General features: G+C 40.8%; 1 protein-coding gene across 4 annotated transcripts in view; it reads left to right on the top strand.

The window, feature by feature from the left end:
* LIMCH1 (LIM and calponin homology domains 1) overlaps positions 1-19,970 on the top strand; it is a 662,913-nt gene that overhangs the window by 513,727 nt on the left and 129,216 nt on the right. For all 4 annotated transcript variants that reach the window (XM_069201855.1, XM_069201848.1, XM_069201843.1 and 1 more), the window contains exons 13-17: positions 1,732-2,037; positions 3,208-3,447; positions 7,068-7,103; positions 12,561-12,687; positions 19,322-19,479. In XM_069201855.1, the coding sequence (XP_069057956.1) occupies positions 1,732-2,037; positions 3,208-3,447; positions 7,068-7,103; positions 12,561-12,687; positions 19,322-19,479 (867 nt within the window). The remainder of the gene's footprint in view (positions 1-1,731; positions 2,038-3,207; positions 3,448-7,067; positions 7,104-12,560; positions 12,688-19,321; positions 19,480-19,970) is intronic.

Below are 19,970 nucleotides of genomic sequence, written 5' to 3'. Positions count from 1 at the left end.
GTTTCGGACTTTGTTCTTTTAATGAATATGCTCTTTCCTTTGCGTTGACTCAGTGCAGTATTGGTTCTCCTCTGCTCCCCTGGGCTTCGAATCTACCACACCTTGCTTCTTTTTTCCTGTTAGAGAAAAACAGCTCGCCCACGGTGATAAAAGCCTTCCTACTGTCCTCTGTTAGGTCTGAGATCCCCCAAGCAAGGTTGTGGTCCTGTATCTTTGCTGTCAAAATAGCTCGTCCCATGGAGCTTGAAATCAGTTTCCTACAAGAATTTGTCTCCTCTACCTCAAGCTGCATTACCGTCTTCCATGAAAACGACAGAAGGTGCTTAGTTGGTTCTTCTAACAGCTGCATTCGCCTTCTCCAAGCATGAGGCGTTTGAGTATGCATCACATTGATTTGCCTTTTTAAAAGATAACGATGCAAAATCTGCATCTCAAAACACTGTAGCAGCTATTATTGTAAGAAGGTGCAAGGAGACGATAAAGAAACATAATCCGTCAAAGCTCCTAAGAAAATCAGCTGGTCTGGAGGCTTTCCATAACCATTTTTTTTTTTAGTTTGAAGGAGTCCTATTTGAGTGTTGCATTCATGTTGTATAAATCTTGAAGTACATATTCACAGATTTAGTTCTTACATTTACAAGAATCACTGATAGTTGCTAATTAGCAATTGATCCAACTGCGGGCTATGGCTCTTGAGGGCGAGACTGGCCTTATTGTGAAAGGAAAAGAAAAATCAATCATTACAAATCTAAAATAATATTTGCACGTATCAACAGGATTTTTATCTTTGAAGGACTGAGAGACACCCACTTCCCCACATTGTCAGCCAAGCCACCAGATGACTGAGACCAATAGCGTAATCGGTTAGGCACTTGAGATACTAAAGCAAATTATTGATGCAATGGTCAACATACAGTTCCTCAACAGATTGAAAGCTGTGCCTAGCTAAAAAAGTTTAGTGTGATATATAAAAGTTTATGTTCTGAGGTGCTATACACTAATGAAAACATGCAACTGTATGTTGTAAAATAGCCAGCCAGCCTTGGCCATCCGCCTTTGGATGACTTCTAAGCAATTAGCCAGCAAGCTTATGTGCTTAGTGCCTCTGTTCCTAAAATAAAGCTGCGTGTTGTCTGAGTACTGTTTAGCTGAGAGCTTGCGGGCTGTTACCATGTCTCTTGGCTAAGAGACTTGGACGTTGACAAGTACCAGGGACAGGTTGGAACCATGAGGAACCTGGTTGCTAATTAGAATTTCTTTTACACTTGCTTCCATCCTTCCAGAAATGCTGACTCGTAAAAACACATTTTCAATAATGAAATCTTAAAATCCACCTTAATCAGTGCGGTTAATCCATGATCAACTCTGAACTTGTATGTGCCTTGCATGCCATAAGGTGATGCTACTAATTCACTACTCTCTGCTGGCAAATACACTCCATTTGGTAAGTGCTGTGCTCATTTGGTGCGGGTATGCTGCAGGTGCATTTAGCCTTGAAAGATTAGTAAAACCTTCATACACTGAAAGAGTTGGGGATTGCTTGTCGAATTTTTTTGTAAGGTGCACGTTTTGCAAAACGCGACAGTTACTGAGTGTGAGCATATTGTTTCTGCTTATCGGTTAGTGGTTACAAAGGCACATTTTCTCACGTAGACATAGCCATGTGCCACTATTATGGGCCTATACTTATTTCAATTCCCTGAGAGTAACTGTGACCCTGCCTTCCTTTAGCAGTAGCGTGCCAATGCCCGCCGCCGCTGCACATTGTCATATAGCGGGATCGCCTAGTTCCACAAGCAGCGCTTTTCTAAAGGAAGAAAGCTCTCAAGTGCTTAAAGTTGAAAGCCAAAGACACATTGAAACTGAGGATGGCACGAGAACTCCTGATCGAGAGAAGGATGACATGAGGATGAGGAGAACTGGGGCAGTTCAGAAGCTGAGCAGCCCTGGCTTGAGGCACTTCCTTCCGGTTCCTTTCACTAGGAAGAAAGAGGACCTCACCGTGGGACCAACGAAAATTGACAAACCGGTTAGAAGGTTAGAGCGTGCTCTTTTCCAGTAGACGTCAGACTTGTGTGAATTAAACTAGAATTGCTAAGTATCCCATCTGTATAGTAAATGCTTAGAAAACATGCTCACAGAGGTGAGGTGAAGCGTGTAAGGGCAGGAGGGACAGCAAGATGTTATCAGCCACACAGATTCCCACGCCCATATTAAACAGCTACGACAGGCTAGAGCTTTAGCAACCACCATTAAAACCAGTGAAATGGTTATTTTTTGTTGTCGCTGCATAAGGGTTTTTTCAAAGCTATGTATAAAAGCACCGTGTATGGGAAGATTGAGTCTTATGGTGATTTCGTGTGACATGTCAATTGGAATTTCCAGAAATAGTGGTGGATTCAGAACATTCTACAAACCACAGCAGGGATACGCCTATGAGCAATGGACAACATATTAATAAACCCAATTTCTGTTCTTGATTTCGATAAGCGTTACTAAATAGTGCACTAAAGAATAAAACCAAAGACCCTGGTTATAAATTGTAATCCTCAGTTATGAACTCTGTTGACTATGCTTGTACCTGTCCATTTTATACTGCAAGATGCACCTTTGGTACACTTCTGCCTAGAAAAGAAGAAAGGGAATGTCCTTAGATCAGAAATCGTTTTTCGACAATAGCCTATACTGCCTTTTTTTACAGTTGACTTTGAGGCCTGGCCACAAAAACCGAAAGAGCTATAGATCCTCTTGCAGAGGTCATTGATCAGTTCTGGAGTTTCAGGTTAGGGGCTCATCATAAGAGGTATCAATGAAGTACAGGCGATGGGGAGTGCAGACTAATGTCCGTAGATTAGCAGGACTCTCATAGAGTGATCATGGGAAGATGGTCTAACTTTTTAATTCGCCCTCCTTCAGATTAATTGTGCTGAAAAAAATATAAAAACACTTGAGAGAAGTCTAACATCGTGATAGGTTTTGAGATGGCAAATCCATGATCAATAGCATTGAAGTATGTCTATGTATGGACCAAGGCCATCATATTATCTGCTGGCACCTTCACTCTTGAACTAGACTTTTTGCTTTCTATGCCTGAGGGGAATTGGTTTTCTGTACTTTTTTTGATACTGTAACATTCCGTTTATTTACCTACAAGTATTTGTTTACTAGGTTGTTTCTTAGAAACTAAATCCACATTTCCTTTCCTAGCACCACAAAACCCCCCTTATGCACGCTTGATGAACATGTGCAAACACTTTTGCCAGTAAGGGCTGAATGCCTTCCGAAAGTTGCCACACAGCCCCAACCCACCGACGTAGCTGATGGGGATCAGCACCTGGAGACAACAGAAGATGCCGAGCATGACCATCGACCTTTAGTCTCCCCTCCGAAATATCCCGCTTTAAATCAGATTGTCCCAGGCCAGGCTGCAGAAGAAGAGCCTGAAACGTAAGCCCAGGTTGAAGTGCTGAGGTTAGAGCAGCTTGCATGAGTGTGAAGGTTTGCTCTCTCCTCCCTTTGCAGTGTTTACTTTTTTCTAAACTGAAATGAAGATATCGCAGTGGATTTTAAAATCTTGCTCAAACATTTCGCACTAATACTGTGTTGAGCATCCGTTTGAATTAATGCATTTGTATGTACGTGTTTTTGCTGTTGCCTCTTACGAATGGAAAACGTATTTTGACACTTATTAATACACTGATTACTATTAAAATTTGTCTTGTTTTAAACTCTTTGACATGTGGTGTGGCACTTATTTAAACTAGCAAAATTATATGAGGCTAGGTGGCCAGCTAGGCGTGATACTTTCATTAGCGTGCAATAGAGATAAATTATTTTTAGAAGGTTACACAGGAGTTGTGAAACGCTATACAAATCAGGGTAATCTGTACAAACTGAATGGTTAGTGTATATGAATGTATGCTTTTGTGTGTTTATATATATTATTAAATTATGTTTATTTCGGATTACCACATCATTAAAAGCACATATCATAAATAAAACTTTAAAAATCCAATACACAAAAATGTTTGGTGCCTCTTGGTGCATTTGGCCATGTGTAGGGTTGCAGCACACAGAAAAATATTAGAAGACCCATCCACAGGATCATTACTGGCTCCATAACCTTCCCGGATTGTACTTGGCTTTGGGCAGTACCAGTAGTCATAATTTGTGTGGGGTACTGCCTACAATATACATATTCTCAATCACCACCACCTAGAGAAGATTGTAGCCAAGTCACATTAATCAAAGACGCTCGGGATCATAGCAACATAAATATTGCTGCCATTCCAATGAAGCACAGCATACAGTAAATTCTGAGGCGTCACAACCCAAAGAAGATTGTAACAATGTGAGATTGATCATAGGTAGTGGGAGCATAGCAGCATGATTGTTGTTGCTATTTACATAAAACACAACAGATAAAATCTACATTGATAAAAGTGCAGAGCGGCCAATTCAAGAACCAGGACATTCTCTGGCTGTACAGCCGGGCCTAAGAAGTCGCTATTAGGACCCAACCGTACTTTCTTGGCATGAACTTTACACTACAACCCAATTAAAATTGACTTATAGTAATGAAGTGACGTAGAGTGGTCTGTCATAAGTGACAGTGCATCTACTGCATGCGATCGCTAATTGGTAGCTGGAGAAATCATGGTTTGCATCAAACTATATAGTGGAGTCAAATTCTTGGCTATACAAAGCATCTTCATATATTGTGTGTTGGTACAAAAAGGTATCTCAATACAACAGAGATGCAGAGATGGATAAATGCTACACCACTAGGTGTGTTCAAAATATGCAGTACAGTATGGATTGCCTAACCAACTGCTAAGGCATAAAGTCTTGTAGACCAAATCCGCCATCATTGTAACAATCAAACTATATAGTGTTGTCAAATGCTTAGCTATACAATACATCTTCATATACAATATGTTTGTTCAAGAAGATATTGTAACACAACAAAAATACAGGAATGGATAAGTGCTACACCAATAAATGTGTACAAATTATGCAGTACAATGCCAATTGCCTAACCAGTTGCTGAGGGGTAGACCACAACCACCCCAGGAATTTTGCAATGACAGAGGCATAGAAGGGTCTAGGGACAGATTGTAAAATTCTCATGGCTGTTGAGCAGTTTCCTGTGCCTAAATCTTGGCAAACCAGCCTTACCTCTGTCTGCCTTGGGTGAAAATAGGCCATCCAGACAAACAAAACGTGGCCAATATTTTCCTTGTGCCTTTTTCAGCTCGTGTAAATCAGAGACTACTCAAAGTGAGTAGACCATTTTGAGGTAAATGACTTAAGTGGCACAGAGCCTATCCTGAACGGGGCATATATTTTCCTATCAAGGGGACTGGTAATGCAGTCCAGGTACTTTTAATACAAAGCACTTAACTCGAGGCACACAAAATTCATAGAAAGAGGCCTTCTGGTGTGGTTAGCAAATATAATATAAATATATAAATAAATATAATATATAAATATAACTTCTTTTTTTGCTGTTTAGATGGTAGCGACGTAGACTTCCAATAGCTCAGCAGGCCTAGGGAAGACATCACCTTTCTGATGCTTTACACCACTCGATTTTATTGAATCTGAATAGCCTAATTATGTCCTCAAAGACTTCTACATAATTGGCTAATTCAGGAGTAGATCTAAGTCTTCACCAATACAATGCATCTACCCTTTTAAGTTCCTCACCTCCCTACATTTTCCCTCTATATGATTTATGTGGGCTTAGTGTCATGTATTTTGTTTTAGCTGTGTTAACTACCAGACCCCTTAATGAGCAGAACTCCCCAGAACGTGAGAGTAAAGTTTGTAGCCCTTTGGGTGTTTGTGATACAAGAAGGGTATCATCTGCAAATAGCAAGGTGGGCACCTTCACATTGTGCAAGGACGGTGTGTCCAATGGAACAGCCGAAAGTGTGTATGTGTGTGTGTGTGTGTGTGTATATGTATATGTGTATATATATATATATATATATATATATGTGTATTCTAAAGTCCAAGATTAAGGTATTGCATAAAAAGTCAGGTTGGTGCTGCCACCAGGCCTGTAGAAATACACATCTTTGTGCAGTGCAACAGTCTTCTCCTGACAGGCTGCCCTAAGCTTGCTGCCCTCTGTGTGTTTGCTGTGAATGTCGAGGAAACAAGAGCATCTGGCTGGTTGTGATTTGCACCACCTAAATGGTTTGATGTTTGGGATTAAAATAAATATTTAGTTTGATTGTCACACTTGGACATCGTGACAGTGGCACGCCACTGGCAGCTCCATTCAAAGCCCCGCACCACGCCTCGTGCTTCCGCTCGCGTTGGCTCTCACTCATCCATTTTCAATGGACTCTGCTGACAAAAGGGTCATTTCAGCAATTCCAGAATAAGATCGAAACAGGACTATTTACTACCGAAGCTTTTTTGCTTCTTCTACATTTGAACAGTACATTTTACAAGCATCAGTGTGTTGAGAAGTGGGCTGCGCTTTTGCACTATGAACATGAAAGGCACTGTAGGGCGTGCTAATCACAGAAGTTTTGTAGACTTTTAACAAAGACTTTTCAGGTCACAACTTAAGGTAGGTACTGGTGTGGTTGTGCATTTCAGTGTTCTTACAAAGGTAGGTACTGACGTGGTTGTGCATTTCAGTGTTCTTACAAAGGTATGTGCTGATGTGGTTGTGCATTTCAATGTTCTTGCAAAGGAAGGTGCTGATGTGGTTGTGCATTTCAATGTTCTTACAAAGGTAGGTGCTGATGTGGTTGTGCATTTCAGTGTTCTTACAAAGGTAGGTGCTGATGTGGTTGTGCGTTGCAATGCTCTTACATTATTTTCGGCAGCAAAGCAGTGATCTTTCTAATACTGTTTCAGCAGACTCTTCGACAGATGATGCTTTGCACCGTGCTAGTTCAAAATTCTGAAATTGGTTTGACCTGTGTAATGAGGCAAGCCAGAGTGCATGGGAAAAATTCAGGGTCATGCAGTGTACTGTCCATATGGTTCTGATTGTGTTTTTTCTCATTCAGCGTATCCAGCTAATGTTTTATTTGGTCTTGTAGATTCAGCCCAAGAATTGCTCTGTCTGATGACACAGAGTAAGTTTTGCCTTTTGCTCATAAACCGAATTGAACTGCATGTTTAAGTAACTTACTAATGGACCACATGGTGAAAAACGTGTTTATCTTTCATCATCTTCCGTTTTGTCAAACGTTTTCTTCCTGGTTGGAATGCATTTTGCTGCAGAAAACCTTGGAACGTAACCTGCATGTAGACACTAATGCTTTTTGTCCGCCGTTTTGTTTTTCTGTTTTTTTGGAGTGGTGTGTGGTTGTTGGGCTGTTTTTTTCTCTTTGCTTACTCTCTATTGAAGTGTCAAAACCAGCACTCAAAGTGAAAACACGTGAACATGTGAAGATTGCTTCTGATTTAGGTAGAAGCAACATGTTCATTAAGTAGAAATTGGTACATTCCAGTAAAACAAGTAGACCCCTAACTCACCTAGGAATTGTTTAGGTCTCTACTGTCTTTGAAGTCAAACTATTTGGGTTTTCCTCTTCTTGGGTTGATTGAGTTTGACTCTTTGTGTAGCAGCACTGTCTGAACTAGTTTGCCTTTTGTCACTTTAAGTAGGAGGACAGAATCTGAGGGGAGGGGACAGAGGAAAATGAGGGGTTTGATCCATTTTTGTTAGTATTGAAGTAAGCTGTAGAATATAATGCAGAGTATGGGTGATCTAGTTCCCTACCTGCTGTACAGTGGCAAGTTCAGAGGCCTTTCATTAGACTAACCAGAGGTTATATGTTAAAGTGGTCTAGTGCATAATATTTTTAAGTCCTACAGATCTTTCTCCAAAAATGACATTAACACAGTGGTTAAATAGTGCACTTAAACAGTTTTCTTTCAAGGCACATAGCAAAAAGGTGACATGGAACAGAAAGCAAGAAATTGGATTTCCAGGAGACACCGCTCTGTCTCAGTGTAATAAACTTTGAAAACAACAATGTTGGCTGAATTAAGTTTTAAGAAAAAATTGTTCTCAAGCCGGGGAAGTAAAGACTTGGAGCAATCCTTGAAAGGAAAGCTCAGAACCCACAAGTTAGAAAGTGTCATAGTTTTCTGCAATAACACCACAGTACTGTTAGCGTACAAAGTGGCTGTGTGCAATCTCTCACAGTAGTTACAAGTTTGAGATTTGTAAGAAGTTTCAAAGTGAGGACATCTAACTACATAATTAACAAAAGGGACCCAAAGCGTTCCTATGCACAGCAGAGGCCAAACCCATTTGTTAGGGTGAAAACTTTTTGGCCCCCTTTCAGGAATAAGTAAAGGGACAATTTGTCAGCATATCAAGAAAATACAAGAATTTAAGATTTTACTTCCAGATTTATCTGAAGGGATCAATATCGCGGAGAGGGCAGGGGACTGCTCAGGATATCGAATGGGGAGTATTTATAGATGCCACTCCTCACACTCCAGTCACTATTCACGAGTTCAGGCACAGACGTAGCTAGGTGCACTATATGTAATTGTTTAAAAGTAACACATATATATATATATCTACACCAGTGCGGTGTAAAAATGTCTGGGGATACCCGCTACTAGCCTGTATTTCTCTCTCGTGTAGTGACCCCTAACTGGACAGCAGCTGAAGCTCAAAGCAAGTGGAAGAAGCTTAAAGATTACTGGGAGGAAACGCCAGACGGTGCAAAATATTTGTGTTTAAGCCAGAAACATATTTGAGCTTCTTTAAGGTGTAAATTATTGGTATATTGAATTAGTGGTTTTAAAGTACAGTCGTTCTCATCTGTTATGTAGTCAGAATTTAACCCAGTGGTTCCTTTGTCGCACAGTGCAGTCTCGTTGCTGTTGGGATAAGATTATCTCCAGTATTCCTTAGTTGCTTAACCATAGCGCCAGGAAGCGCTTCTCTAATTAGAGTATTGTATACAAATAATGTCACTCACAGGCAGCGTGGGATATTTATTCATAAATGGGCTTATCTATCGGTAGTAAACACTAGTACTCGCAGTTGCAGATCATAGCTACTTTCAATTATTAAATGAGCAAGTAGCCAAAGCCAGTTAGTGATCTATCTTTTTGGACAGATTGTTTATAAATGACAAATATCTTTTATTTATTCTTTCTGTATTAATGCGTACATGGGATCATGTTTATTTTAATTTGGTTGTTTGGAACTCTTTAATGTAAAATGTTTGATTTTACCTGTGTTGGTTCAATTTACCCCTCATACAGCTCCTTTGTAGATCATCTACAGTCAAATAGTACTGGGCAGTTCATTTACTTCGCCTAATTTTCAAATGAGGCCTCTGAAAGATTTTTTGGGTGTTAGAAATGGCTATACATTAACCAAATCGTAGTAGGAGAAATTACATCAAATACATTTTACACTTTGTAATACTATAGATTTGATATCACACAACACATGACGAGGTAACATCACAAAACTTACTACTAAATATCAGAAAATGTCATGGCATACTTACCCTCAAAGAATTAAACAGTTTGGATAAGTCACATGTAATGGAAAGCCACACTAAGGGATCGTAAGCACTGGTTGCTCCTGGATGAAGTCGCTGGAATGAGATCCATGTGTATTTTGTTATTCTTGTGTGGCTATTCACTGTGCTCAGTAGGACATAAACCTTTAATGTAACGTGATAGTTAAGCATGTGCAGTTGTGCATTAATTTGCATTGACTGATTTTTATTCATGCAAAATGGCTGCATTCCAGTTCCACTTGCTAGAGCTACTTTTGTCTCCCTGTGATGCTAATGATGCTTGTTGAAATGGCCCCTCTCCTTGATATGCATTGGATGGGTGATTGGTGCTCCAGCTGGCTGCCCCCACTGTGCTTGGAAACGCCAGGACCTTGCTTGGATCTGCATGGCCTCTGTGACCTTTTGCGACTTTGTAGTGCTTTGAATACAGTTACTGGTTTAAGAGACCTTTTGAGCATGCCTTGGTAACCTTCCATTGTAAAGTAACCTCCCATTGCAGAGCTCAATTATGTATGCCCATTTTTTTCAGTGACCCTTGTTTGATGTTTTTTCTACAAAAGTGGATAAGAGAAACCTTAACTATTGTGCCGGTTTGTTTTTAAATGCCAATCACAAGAAGTTAGCAGTCGGAGAAATCCAAGTGCACAGCTAATTCATTTGCTCAAAAAGAGTAAATCATATTTGCATTTAAACATCAGTGTAAAGTTGACCATTAGTCAAGTAGTCGAACATTTATTGGTAAGAAAGCCCACAAATCGATTTTCAGTGTCCTCATGTGAGTTCCAAGTTCACTTTTACACTGTAATGTCCAAATTCAAACCCAATAGATACATAAAGAGATTCTCATATCCAGAACCCTAGTCACATTGTCTGGGAACGGTATCCCCTCCTTTTTTATTATGTGTATCTAATGCTTATCCTCTCGGTGAATCTAGTGCTAGGCAATGATTCATTTTTTTATATTTACAAAAGTGTTGTTTGCAGTTCAACTTTGTTCTCGAGCCCAGCGGAAGTTCCTCATGACTCTGTTTATGGTACGAAACACATGTTGGCAAGAAGACTTGCTTTTTGATAAACATCTGTTTTTAAAAAAATATTATTTAATCCAGGGAAGTAGATCTGAATTTAGTACTAAGGTAATGTGAAAGTGATCTTTGATCTTTATAGGGGAAACTGTGAATCGGTTTGTGGACTTCAGTGACAGTTGAGCTGGTATGCAGGTTCTGAAAATTAGCTTTCTGATACAGTGCTGCTGGGGTTAAGGGTGGTGACAGGACATTCTCACATTACATGAAACTGTGTAATAAAACCTGATTAAATATGAAAGTTGTATCAGACTTTCTGGTAGACAAAATCTTAAGAAAAGAGGCCCTTGGCTGCTTGAGATGCCATGTTGCCGGTATGCCACTTTGAATGGTGTCTGTGTATCTTATATCTGCTGTAATGGTTAAGATATTTCATCAAATTGTAGTATTACGTTGAGATAGAAAATGTAACCGTGAAACTGTTTTACTTACTTGTGAGCAGTCGTTTCTTTGAATTTAATAATGAGGCATTAGAAAATCCTGGTGGGACTATTAAGCAGCAGTAGAAGTGGGACAAAGTGATGAAGTACACACGTCTAAAATAAGCTTTTGGAGAAGCCAAAAGTTGCGTTGACATCTGAGAATTTGTTTTAACCTAGAATTTATGGTTATTTGGATAACCATGACTACCAGTCTACCTTGCTTCTCAATGAAGAACTGTAAGGGATGACGGGAAAACCAACTATGATTTCCTTTCTTAGTCTCATCTTTTTTCACTGAAACGTTTTGTTAAACAACTGTTTTAGAATATTAATATGTTAAACTACATATCTGAAATGAATTGTTAGATTTTTTTAGTTTAAAAAAAATGTCATTTATATCCAGAAAATGGATCTCGGGAGATAAATGTAACCTAAATTGACTTTTGATGGATTCTTTTCCAGCAAAGCAAGTGTTTTTTTTTTAGCTTTTTTTTGCTAAAAACATCGTATCGACTTTTTCCTGCAGAAAATGCTTTGCTCGGGAACTGCACCAGAGATGTAACTTTATTCAACTGTTAATAATTTTCCGATTTCCTGATGTGCAAATCTATAATTTTCGCAGAATTATGTTGGAATTCAGATTTTGTACACACCTACTTCTGTACATTTTTGGACCATGAACTACTCTGTGTATGTTTGTAGGAATTCAGTTGGAGCAGCAGGACTAAAGTTATTGTTTTTATAATGTCCCCTATTTCATTTACCTCTGAAATGTATTTGACCGATGTCGTTCGAAATCTACCCTCCTAAAAGTATTTCAAGAGAGCCTACATTTGGGATTGGACAGAAGGCTGTTATTCTTATTTCTGGTAATTTATGTCTAGAGTGAGGTTCTGTGACCTTCACTAGCAACACTTATCTCTCTGATGCTTTCCTGCACATGCTCCCCCGATTGCCTTTTCAGCAGTCATATCACTGCTGTCACTGGTACTTTGTCCTCAGCAGCCCAGCACACAAATGAAGTGTAATAAAATAGGGCTGAGTGGGCACTTGTCTAGGTTTTTTTTATTTATTATTAATATTTTTTAAAGTGCTTTGGACCAGTATTCGAAAAAGCAGCATAATCGCTGGTCCTCTGCATTTCAGAAAAGCTCCCAAGGAGTGAACTCATCCCAACAGGCCTCAATTAGTGTGAATAGGCAGCGCCAAAAATGCTGCCACGTAAGTATTTCCAGGCAAATCGTAGAAACCGTAGCCATAATTGCAGCCTTTTTAGATTGCTTGGTAGGAAGGATTGCACCAGTGTATTAAGTGTTCTGAATAAAGTCGCTGTGCGCGGTCTCTGACGTCACACCAGCTTATGCTGGTTGCATTGGGTGTCTGGGTCACTGTGTTGTGTGGGATCCTCTTCTTGGGTCGCTGCGCATACGTTTGGTTTTTTGCCGTACCTACTGGTTGACCTTGATCAAGCATGAGTGCTGCGTAGTCATGTGATCACCGCTGACTCCTTTCACTTTGCTTTTCAGGAGCGTGAGTATGTTTGACGTAAGGTGTGATGACGCTGCCGTCACGCAGCCACACAGCAGAGTGCACCAGGAGCAGCTGCAGAATGTGAATAATCTGCTGAAGGAGGAGGACGACCAGTGGCAAGATGTGAGTACACCAACCCAGAGTCCCCGCCGCGACCACCACACGAAGGGAGGGGCGTGCGTGGTTTTGTCTTCTCTGGGAGATGGAGCTTATTTTATGTTGGTTATGGTTGTGGGTGTCATGACTATTTACACAGTACTATTGGTTCACTGGAGTCCATCGACACTCAGGAAGCCCCGGCTAATTTGACAAGGGCGTACACTTACCTTTTTTCATAAAAGGTAAAAGGTTACTGTCTTCAAGGAGAAGTCTGCGAAATGAGGTCAAAATTACAATATTACAGAAAGCCTCTGAAAAACCAGTATTTTCATCCAGCGTGTCTTTCCCTAACAGCCTCGGAAACTAAAGACTCGTGTGCGCTTCATTGTCCGACACTGAACTCGATCTGACATGCACACAAATGGTCTGTGTCCCAGAATCGGAGCGAAAATGGTGAATAGGATGGCTCGGTTAAAATGTAGCCCACGGCAACTACAAATTATTAAAGTGTTCTTCTCGATGTTTTTATTTGGAAGAAAAAAAATCCACCTGGCTCTTCTCAGACTGCCGAGAACAGCAGATGCACGTGAAATACTTGAACGTGGACCAATAGTTCAGAAGTACCGGGGGCGGTTGCTCTCTGCCTCCGGAGCAGCATTCCATCGTTTCGTGGCTCGATTGTGCAATTACTAGTGCCCCAGGTGAATCAGCCTCGCAGTGGCCAGAACTGGAACTTAGTGGCCCGTCCTTGGGTAATTTGGGGCGCAGCTTGGCAGTGCTGTACGTGCGGGCATCTCTTTCCAGGAGGAGGCTAGTGATGGGCTGGCGGGTAAGATGCTGCGCATGCGCAGTGCTCTTCCCTGTTACATTGATAGGGGAAGAACAATGTGAAGAGAACGCGGTTCATTTCATTGCGTTGGTAGCTGAGAGGCGTGGTGGGGTGGAGCGCAGAGTGCATTGCAGCTAACAGTAGTACATCTAGTTGTAAACGGTGCCCCAAAATAGAATAGACTGATACGTACAGTAGTTAAGTACTGACTACGGTGATCTTTTATTAGGTTATGCATTGCTGCCTGTCGGCAACTGAGTAGATAAAAAAAAAACGAATCCTACAAAATGTGTTTGAGGGAAATCTGAATTTTTAAGCCGAGTTCGCAGACTGGCACAAATGTATAAGCACAGTGACGAGTGAAAAACGTTTTGCACTAACAAAACTGGCCGCACGTGAAGCAACAACGCCACAAAGCTGGACGTAATTTATCAGACGGCCTGATGAATCCAGATTGCTGAGTGCTGCTTACACTCAGTCTCAGTGGCACATACCTGAAGCATACACAGATGCAGAGCAGGGACCGCATCTTGTCATACCTGGATCCAAATGCCTGGGCTGTCCCCCCACAACTCATCAGAGCCTCCTCCACTCGTCTAGACTTTCGCAAGAAGCTGAAGACCTTTTTGTGTAAGTTCTCCAGGGCTAGCCCCTCACACAGCCACAGAGTGCCTGGATAAACCCATGGATGATGACCGATCTATAAAAAAATGACATAACATACCAGGGACAATAATATATTTTTCTGAACACTACAGTGATTGCATCTTCTTGAGGGAATGCTGTTGGCCCTGTAAGTGAGCACCCTGGTGCAGCCAATATCGAACATAGGTTCTTTCTGTTCACTAGATCATATGTTTTGCTCTCCTTGAAGTTCTTTGTACCAACGGATCCGTTTCACTACAGCTTGCAGTGAAAGTTGCATTAATTGGCATCTTGTTTTTAGTTTCTCCTTCTTGTAAGGCTTCGGTTGAAATCCTGTGTGCCTTTGACAAAATAACAGATATTCTTTGTGAATTTTTTACCTTTTCAACAAGTAACGTGCTGTGGGCAATTATTGTCTCTCCAGTATGTATATACAAACCTATAGACGTGGAAAAGCAAGGGTTCCATAATGGACAGACATCTTGTTTGCTTCTGATGCCTTTGCTGGTTCATTGACACTGAAGAGGCATCCTTTTAAACACATCCCTCTGTTGCCACAGTCCTAAAGTCTACTCTCCAAACTTACTCTTTGCTCTTTTCAGAGCTTGTACGAATAGAAAGATTGATCTTATTGGTCATGGCACAGAGGTAACGTCATTGGACTCTGCATGGTGACTTGATGCAGTAACATTTTGCGACTACTTCCAAAGAATTAGCTGTGGGAAATCTTTCTGTTCTGAGACCCCACAAAATGCTTGTGCGGAAGAGACCCACTTGGAATCTCATCACCTCTGTGCCCTCGATCTCAGTTGTTGGCTGAAGTCGGCAGTGCCCTTCAGCACCATGCACCTGATTCTGTCAGACCCCACTGACCTCACTCTTGCAAGGTCTGCTGGTCAGAAGAAGACATCTCAGAATCATTCTCAAACCTAACCTCAGCTTGCCAAAATCCTTTCCCACGAAGCCATTTGCGCTTGTGGTTGTAGTGCTGAGGGAGGTAGGCACATGCAGTGCGATTATACAGCATCGCTGTGATGCCTCTGCTTGAGGGTGACTGACAACAGAAACCATGAACCCGTTAAGGTGGGTGAATTTGTACAGTTTGTGAGAGGTCAAGCCTTTTGCTGGGAGTGGGTGTGTGGGAACCTGTGTTGGGCAAATCGAGCAATTGGTCTGTGTCTAAAAATTAGTAAACTCATGCCTGTTGCTTAGATTCAAGGATGAAGATATGTTGGCAGGTGCATAGCTGTGTGTGAACAACAGGAGGGAAGGTTTTAGTTTGAAAGTGTCAATATGAGGCCTCGGTAATCCTAATTTCGACACAAAAAGTAGTTTTCACCAGAATTAGGATTGTAAATAATGCTGATTTACTGCATCCTTGAGCTTGTTTCCCTTGTGAAAATGTTAACGGTAAGTACATGTCACAATTTACATAAGAAAAGTTATCACAAAGAGGTAAAACAGAAAGGCAGTCGGTTGTGCAGGTATCATATTTTAAACCTCATTCCAAATTCCCCTGATTCTGGATTGGGTGATATTCTCAATCCCAGGAAAATGCCCCGTCCCCAAGGCCTTATTTTTCCTTACAACCGCAGAAAAATACTGTGGCAGTTCTAGTTTGGTCATGAGACTGGTATGTGTCCTGCAAATCAACGAATGGATGGATTTGCCCCTCCATTTTTTTTCATTACTCGTCTCTTCCTCGGTGCTGTGTGTGCATAATATAAATTAAGTGGGGGAATAAGTCATCTGAAAAAACATCTCTTATGTTACCCAGTCCACGGTTTTCAGATTGATTTGAGATGCCCCAGCTAATGCAACATGATGTTAAGGACACACAGAGGTCACCAGTGCGCTTGATTAGAGCAGTGCACTAGGAAAGTCTTCATTTTTTGAATAGATGTTTTTCCAGAGCTAAATGGAAGTGAAGAACTTAAAATACTTTATTTTTTGCTGATTTGCAAAGAACCTCTGAAAGGCTTTTGTGTTTTTGCTCTGATGCAGACTTGCACGCAACAAGTATGGGACAAAGGCCCCATGGTTTCCGAAACAAAACATTCACTTCAACATTCCATTTTGTGCAGACTTTTGAGCTGTTGGCCATTAATAATTTGTTGAAGTGAGGGTGTGTGCGCTGTTGACAGGAGAGGAAACGAGACTGGGGAAGCGGCAGAGTTTTCATTTCCTAAAAATGCCGCTTCCCATGCTGCATAAATGTTCTGCAGTCACCCGGGCACTGTGAAGAGACAAAGGCCCCATCCTTGGCTTCAGGCTCGCGGTACAGTGGGCCCGATGCCTTGACAGATATCATTCTGCTCTAACGAGAGGCTTCTGGAGGTCACCGCGGTCCCAGGAACATTGCACCGCGGTGGCCGCCTCCAGGCCACGAGCCGGCGGGCCTCTACCGTAGCTTGTATTTTTAGCCACCCAGGGGTACAGGAATGTGCCCCCTTTAGGTGAGAATACTGTACTAACCATTAGTAGAGATTAACGTTTTGCCCGCTACTGTGTCTGCTCAGTTTGAGGCAGGGGCCCTCGCAGTGAGTGACGCTTGAACATTTACCACGTGACTGGTCCTTGTTTCACTGGAGGCAGCCTACCGAGGGAAGATGCCAGTAACAGTGATACTCGGTGCTCGGATTCCCAAAAATCACTCTGGAAACTCATCACTTCGGTGGTCAAGAGTGAGGCAGAGGCAAGGGGGTACAGTCACGAGGGGTGCAGTCATGAAAAGCCGATTGACGGTTCATTCATACAGTTCTTTTTTTAATAATATACTGCATGCACATTGGCAGCAAGGATAAATGTTCCGGTAAGTGTGCTCTGGCCCAGTTGTTCACAGAGAGGCTGCGTTGTAAAGTGTCTTGCAGTGTTAAGCCACCTGCTACAGAGGCCGTTCCGTGCTTATCAATTTTCAGGGGATTGTTGTGGGTAATGCAGGCCCGTATTTTGTCCAGTCTTGAATCATAAAGTATCATGGAGGTAATGTACCTGTTTCCAAGCACATCGTGCAACATGCAGAGCTGTGTTTTATGTGGAGTGGTACTGTTTTATACACACAGATTATTTTGTTGCATCTAGTTGGGAAGTTGGTATAATTCTGTCATAGCACAGTGAGCCGTGAACCAGCATTAAGGAGCTACATGCAAATCGTGGAACCTTATTGTTGTTTTCGCAATCTGTTCTTCTAAGTTTGCAAAAAAGTGTTCCTTTATTGACTAATAAAGTGTCGTTAGTGCAGCCAACCCTAACCCTGATTTTATTTGTCTCCTGAATATGCAGTCGTAGCATGTAACCTCTACAAGTATGAGTGATATGTGACTCCTACAACTTATGAACCTCACTGTCTAATGTAACATTTCTTGTACATTGATGTACACACTTAGATGATTTATTGTCTCTCTGTAATGTAAAGCAGTCTGGTATACTACACTCGGATAAAAAGTACTATAAGAGTTAAACAAGAAATACATTAGAAAGTGCCATTTTAATTATTTGTGTAATTGCTGATACACACAGCTACATCTGCCATTCTTACAGTGCATGCACATCTCTTACATGGGAAGAGGGATGATTAGGGGTGGGTTTGAACAAAGTCCGAAACCAGCCTCCAAATAAAAGTTTCTTAAGTGCTTGTGAAGCGATAACAACTTTGGGCCTTTGATTTCCTCTATTGCATTGGCATCTAGATAATAGGCTCCAGATAGCTGCCAGCCAGGCGGATACTTGAACAAAAGGAGGGCTTGTGGTGCTTTAAATCTGACCTGTGTTTTGGGCACAACTGGAATTGAAATTAAAACCCTCTCTCTGCCTGCAGGTTGCTGCTTCGAACAGAAAGTAGGTAACTTGCAGGTGCTGCTGAATTGTGTCCTGTTGTCAGAAAATTACACCAGAACAAATTCAGCCTATTTAACTGGGTCGCTGGATCCCAAATTCATCTCGGAGATACCTGCCGGAACCAAAATCCGGCGGGATCCTCCTCATTTTTTTCACAGGAAGTATGTTAACTGGATTTTTAGTTTTTCGTTGGTGGTGGTTTTACATATGGCTGGGTTTGAGAAAAAGCACATATGTAGTTCTGAGGCTGTGACATCAGCGCCTTGAACAATGGAATACTACAATTAACAATGGCTTCCTTCAGAATAAGGGCAGAGATTCAACAGAGTTGACTGATCAACTTTTAAAGTAATGGGGTAGAAATCGTCACCACTAATTGTACCATTTATACAAAGCGAGCAAGCCCTACCCCTTCTAGGGAGGCATGAATGCGGCTTTGCTCTTTAGAGAGTTTGAGAGTATACAAAAAATGATCTAAAATGTTAGTGATATGCCAAGAAAGCCTCACATATTCCACACTGTGGAACCCCCTTCCAAAAATGTTTCAATAAATTGGGACAGCTGTGTATATTCAGTATATATATATGTTTTAAAGGTAGTTAGTATAAATTGGGTGTGCACTTTGACATAGTGTCTTATTTTTCAAAATGTGTATAACATTCTTACATCGATATCACAGTCTTAGGCCATTGCCAACACACCTATCTGTCAGTGTAGACAGATGTTTTAGATGTGGACAACATAGCCACTACTTAGGTGACTGGAACAGAATACAGGATACACCAGTTTTACATGTTCAGGCCTCAGACAGCAATGGTAATTGCAATCTGATAAAATGCTCTCTCTACAGATGATGAAGGAACTCTGTGAGTTACGAAATTACAGGTAGAGTAGTAAATGCCACATGGCAGCAAATAAATAAAATCAGCCACGAGCTTCTCAAACGCATCATGATCCTCACTTACTGCTTTAGTAGACATGAAAGATAATCTATTGAGTTTGAGTTTTATATTTTGTTTGGATTTCCTGATACAATCGGTTTGTGAAGGTTCTAAATATATGTGTACATTTTATATTTTTGAGGGATTTAAACAAATGCTGAGTTCAGTTTCACCATTTCAAATAAGAAGAGAAACCTCCTTTTCTCAATATTTTCCCCAAACATACTCAGTTGCCCCAGTGCATATGATGCAGATTGGTTGAGAGGAGTAAAAGGGGCCACAGTTGCAACCTAGAGCATGAAATAGAAAACCTTTGTTGCTAGCTTAGTAGTGTTTGTAAGTATGTGGACGTTGTGTTCATCAAAATGAAATCTCTGTGTACATGTTAATTTCTGTATCTATTCAGGATCTTGCCCGTTGGAAAACGCGCAGAAGAAGTGTGTCTCAGGACCTTATAAAAAAGGAGGAAGAAAGAAAGAAGATGGAGAAAGTGCTGAGTGGTGAAGATGCATTAAGTGAGAGACGGAAAAGCATTAAGACCTACAGAGAAATTGTGGAAGAGAAGTATGTTGTTCATGAGTTTGTTTCCTTCTAAAATTTCAAAATTGTGATGCATGGGCACAGTGATGAACAACATTACCCTCAATTTGCAGAAATTGCTTTGTAATATAGAGCCTTGAAAGTATTTTCTGAATCATGCATAAAGCTAAACTTTGTTTAATTGAAATATCTATAATGTTATTCATTTTTCATTTTTGATCTTTACTACATTTCCAAAATTGAAGCAGACTGTACCACAAAATTTGGTATGAATTTTTACAAACATGGAGCTGTAGCATTTTTTTCAAAATTGAATCTTTCTTTAAAGATGGTTATTTAGAAAATCATCCTTATTTTATATTTAAATTACTAATTACACTTTGTTGTGAATCTGCCAAATTTTTTAATGTTAGGAAAGTTATAACGGCGCTCTTGAGAAAGTACTTAAATATCATTTACTGTTAAAGGAAACCGTAATTCAGCAAAGTACATGCTTTGGTAAAAAAAACTTCTAA

This window comes from Pleurodeles waltl, chromosome 1_2, assembly GCF_031143425.1.
Source record: "Pleurodeles waltl isolate 20211129_DDA chromosome 1_2, aPleWal1.hap1.20221129, whole genome shotgun sequence".
NCBI classification, from domain to species: Eukaryota; Metazoa; Chordata; class Amphibia; order Caudata; family Salamandridae; genus Pleurodeles; species Pleurodeles waltl.
The sequence above is the reverse complement of the archived record's forward strand: the minus strand, read 5'-3'. Positions and strand labels throughout refer to the sequence as shown.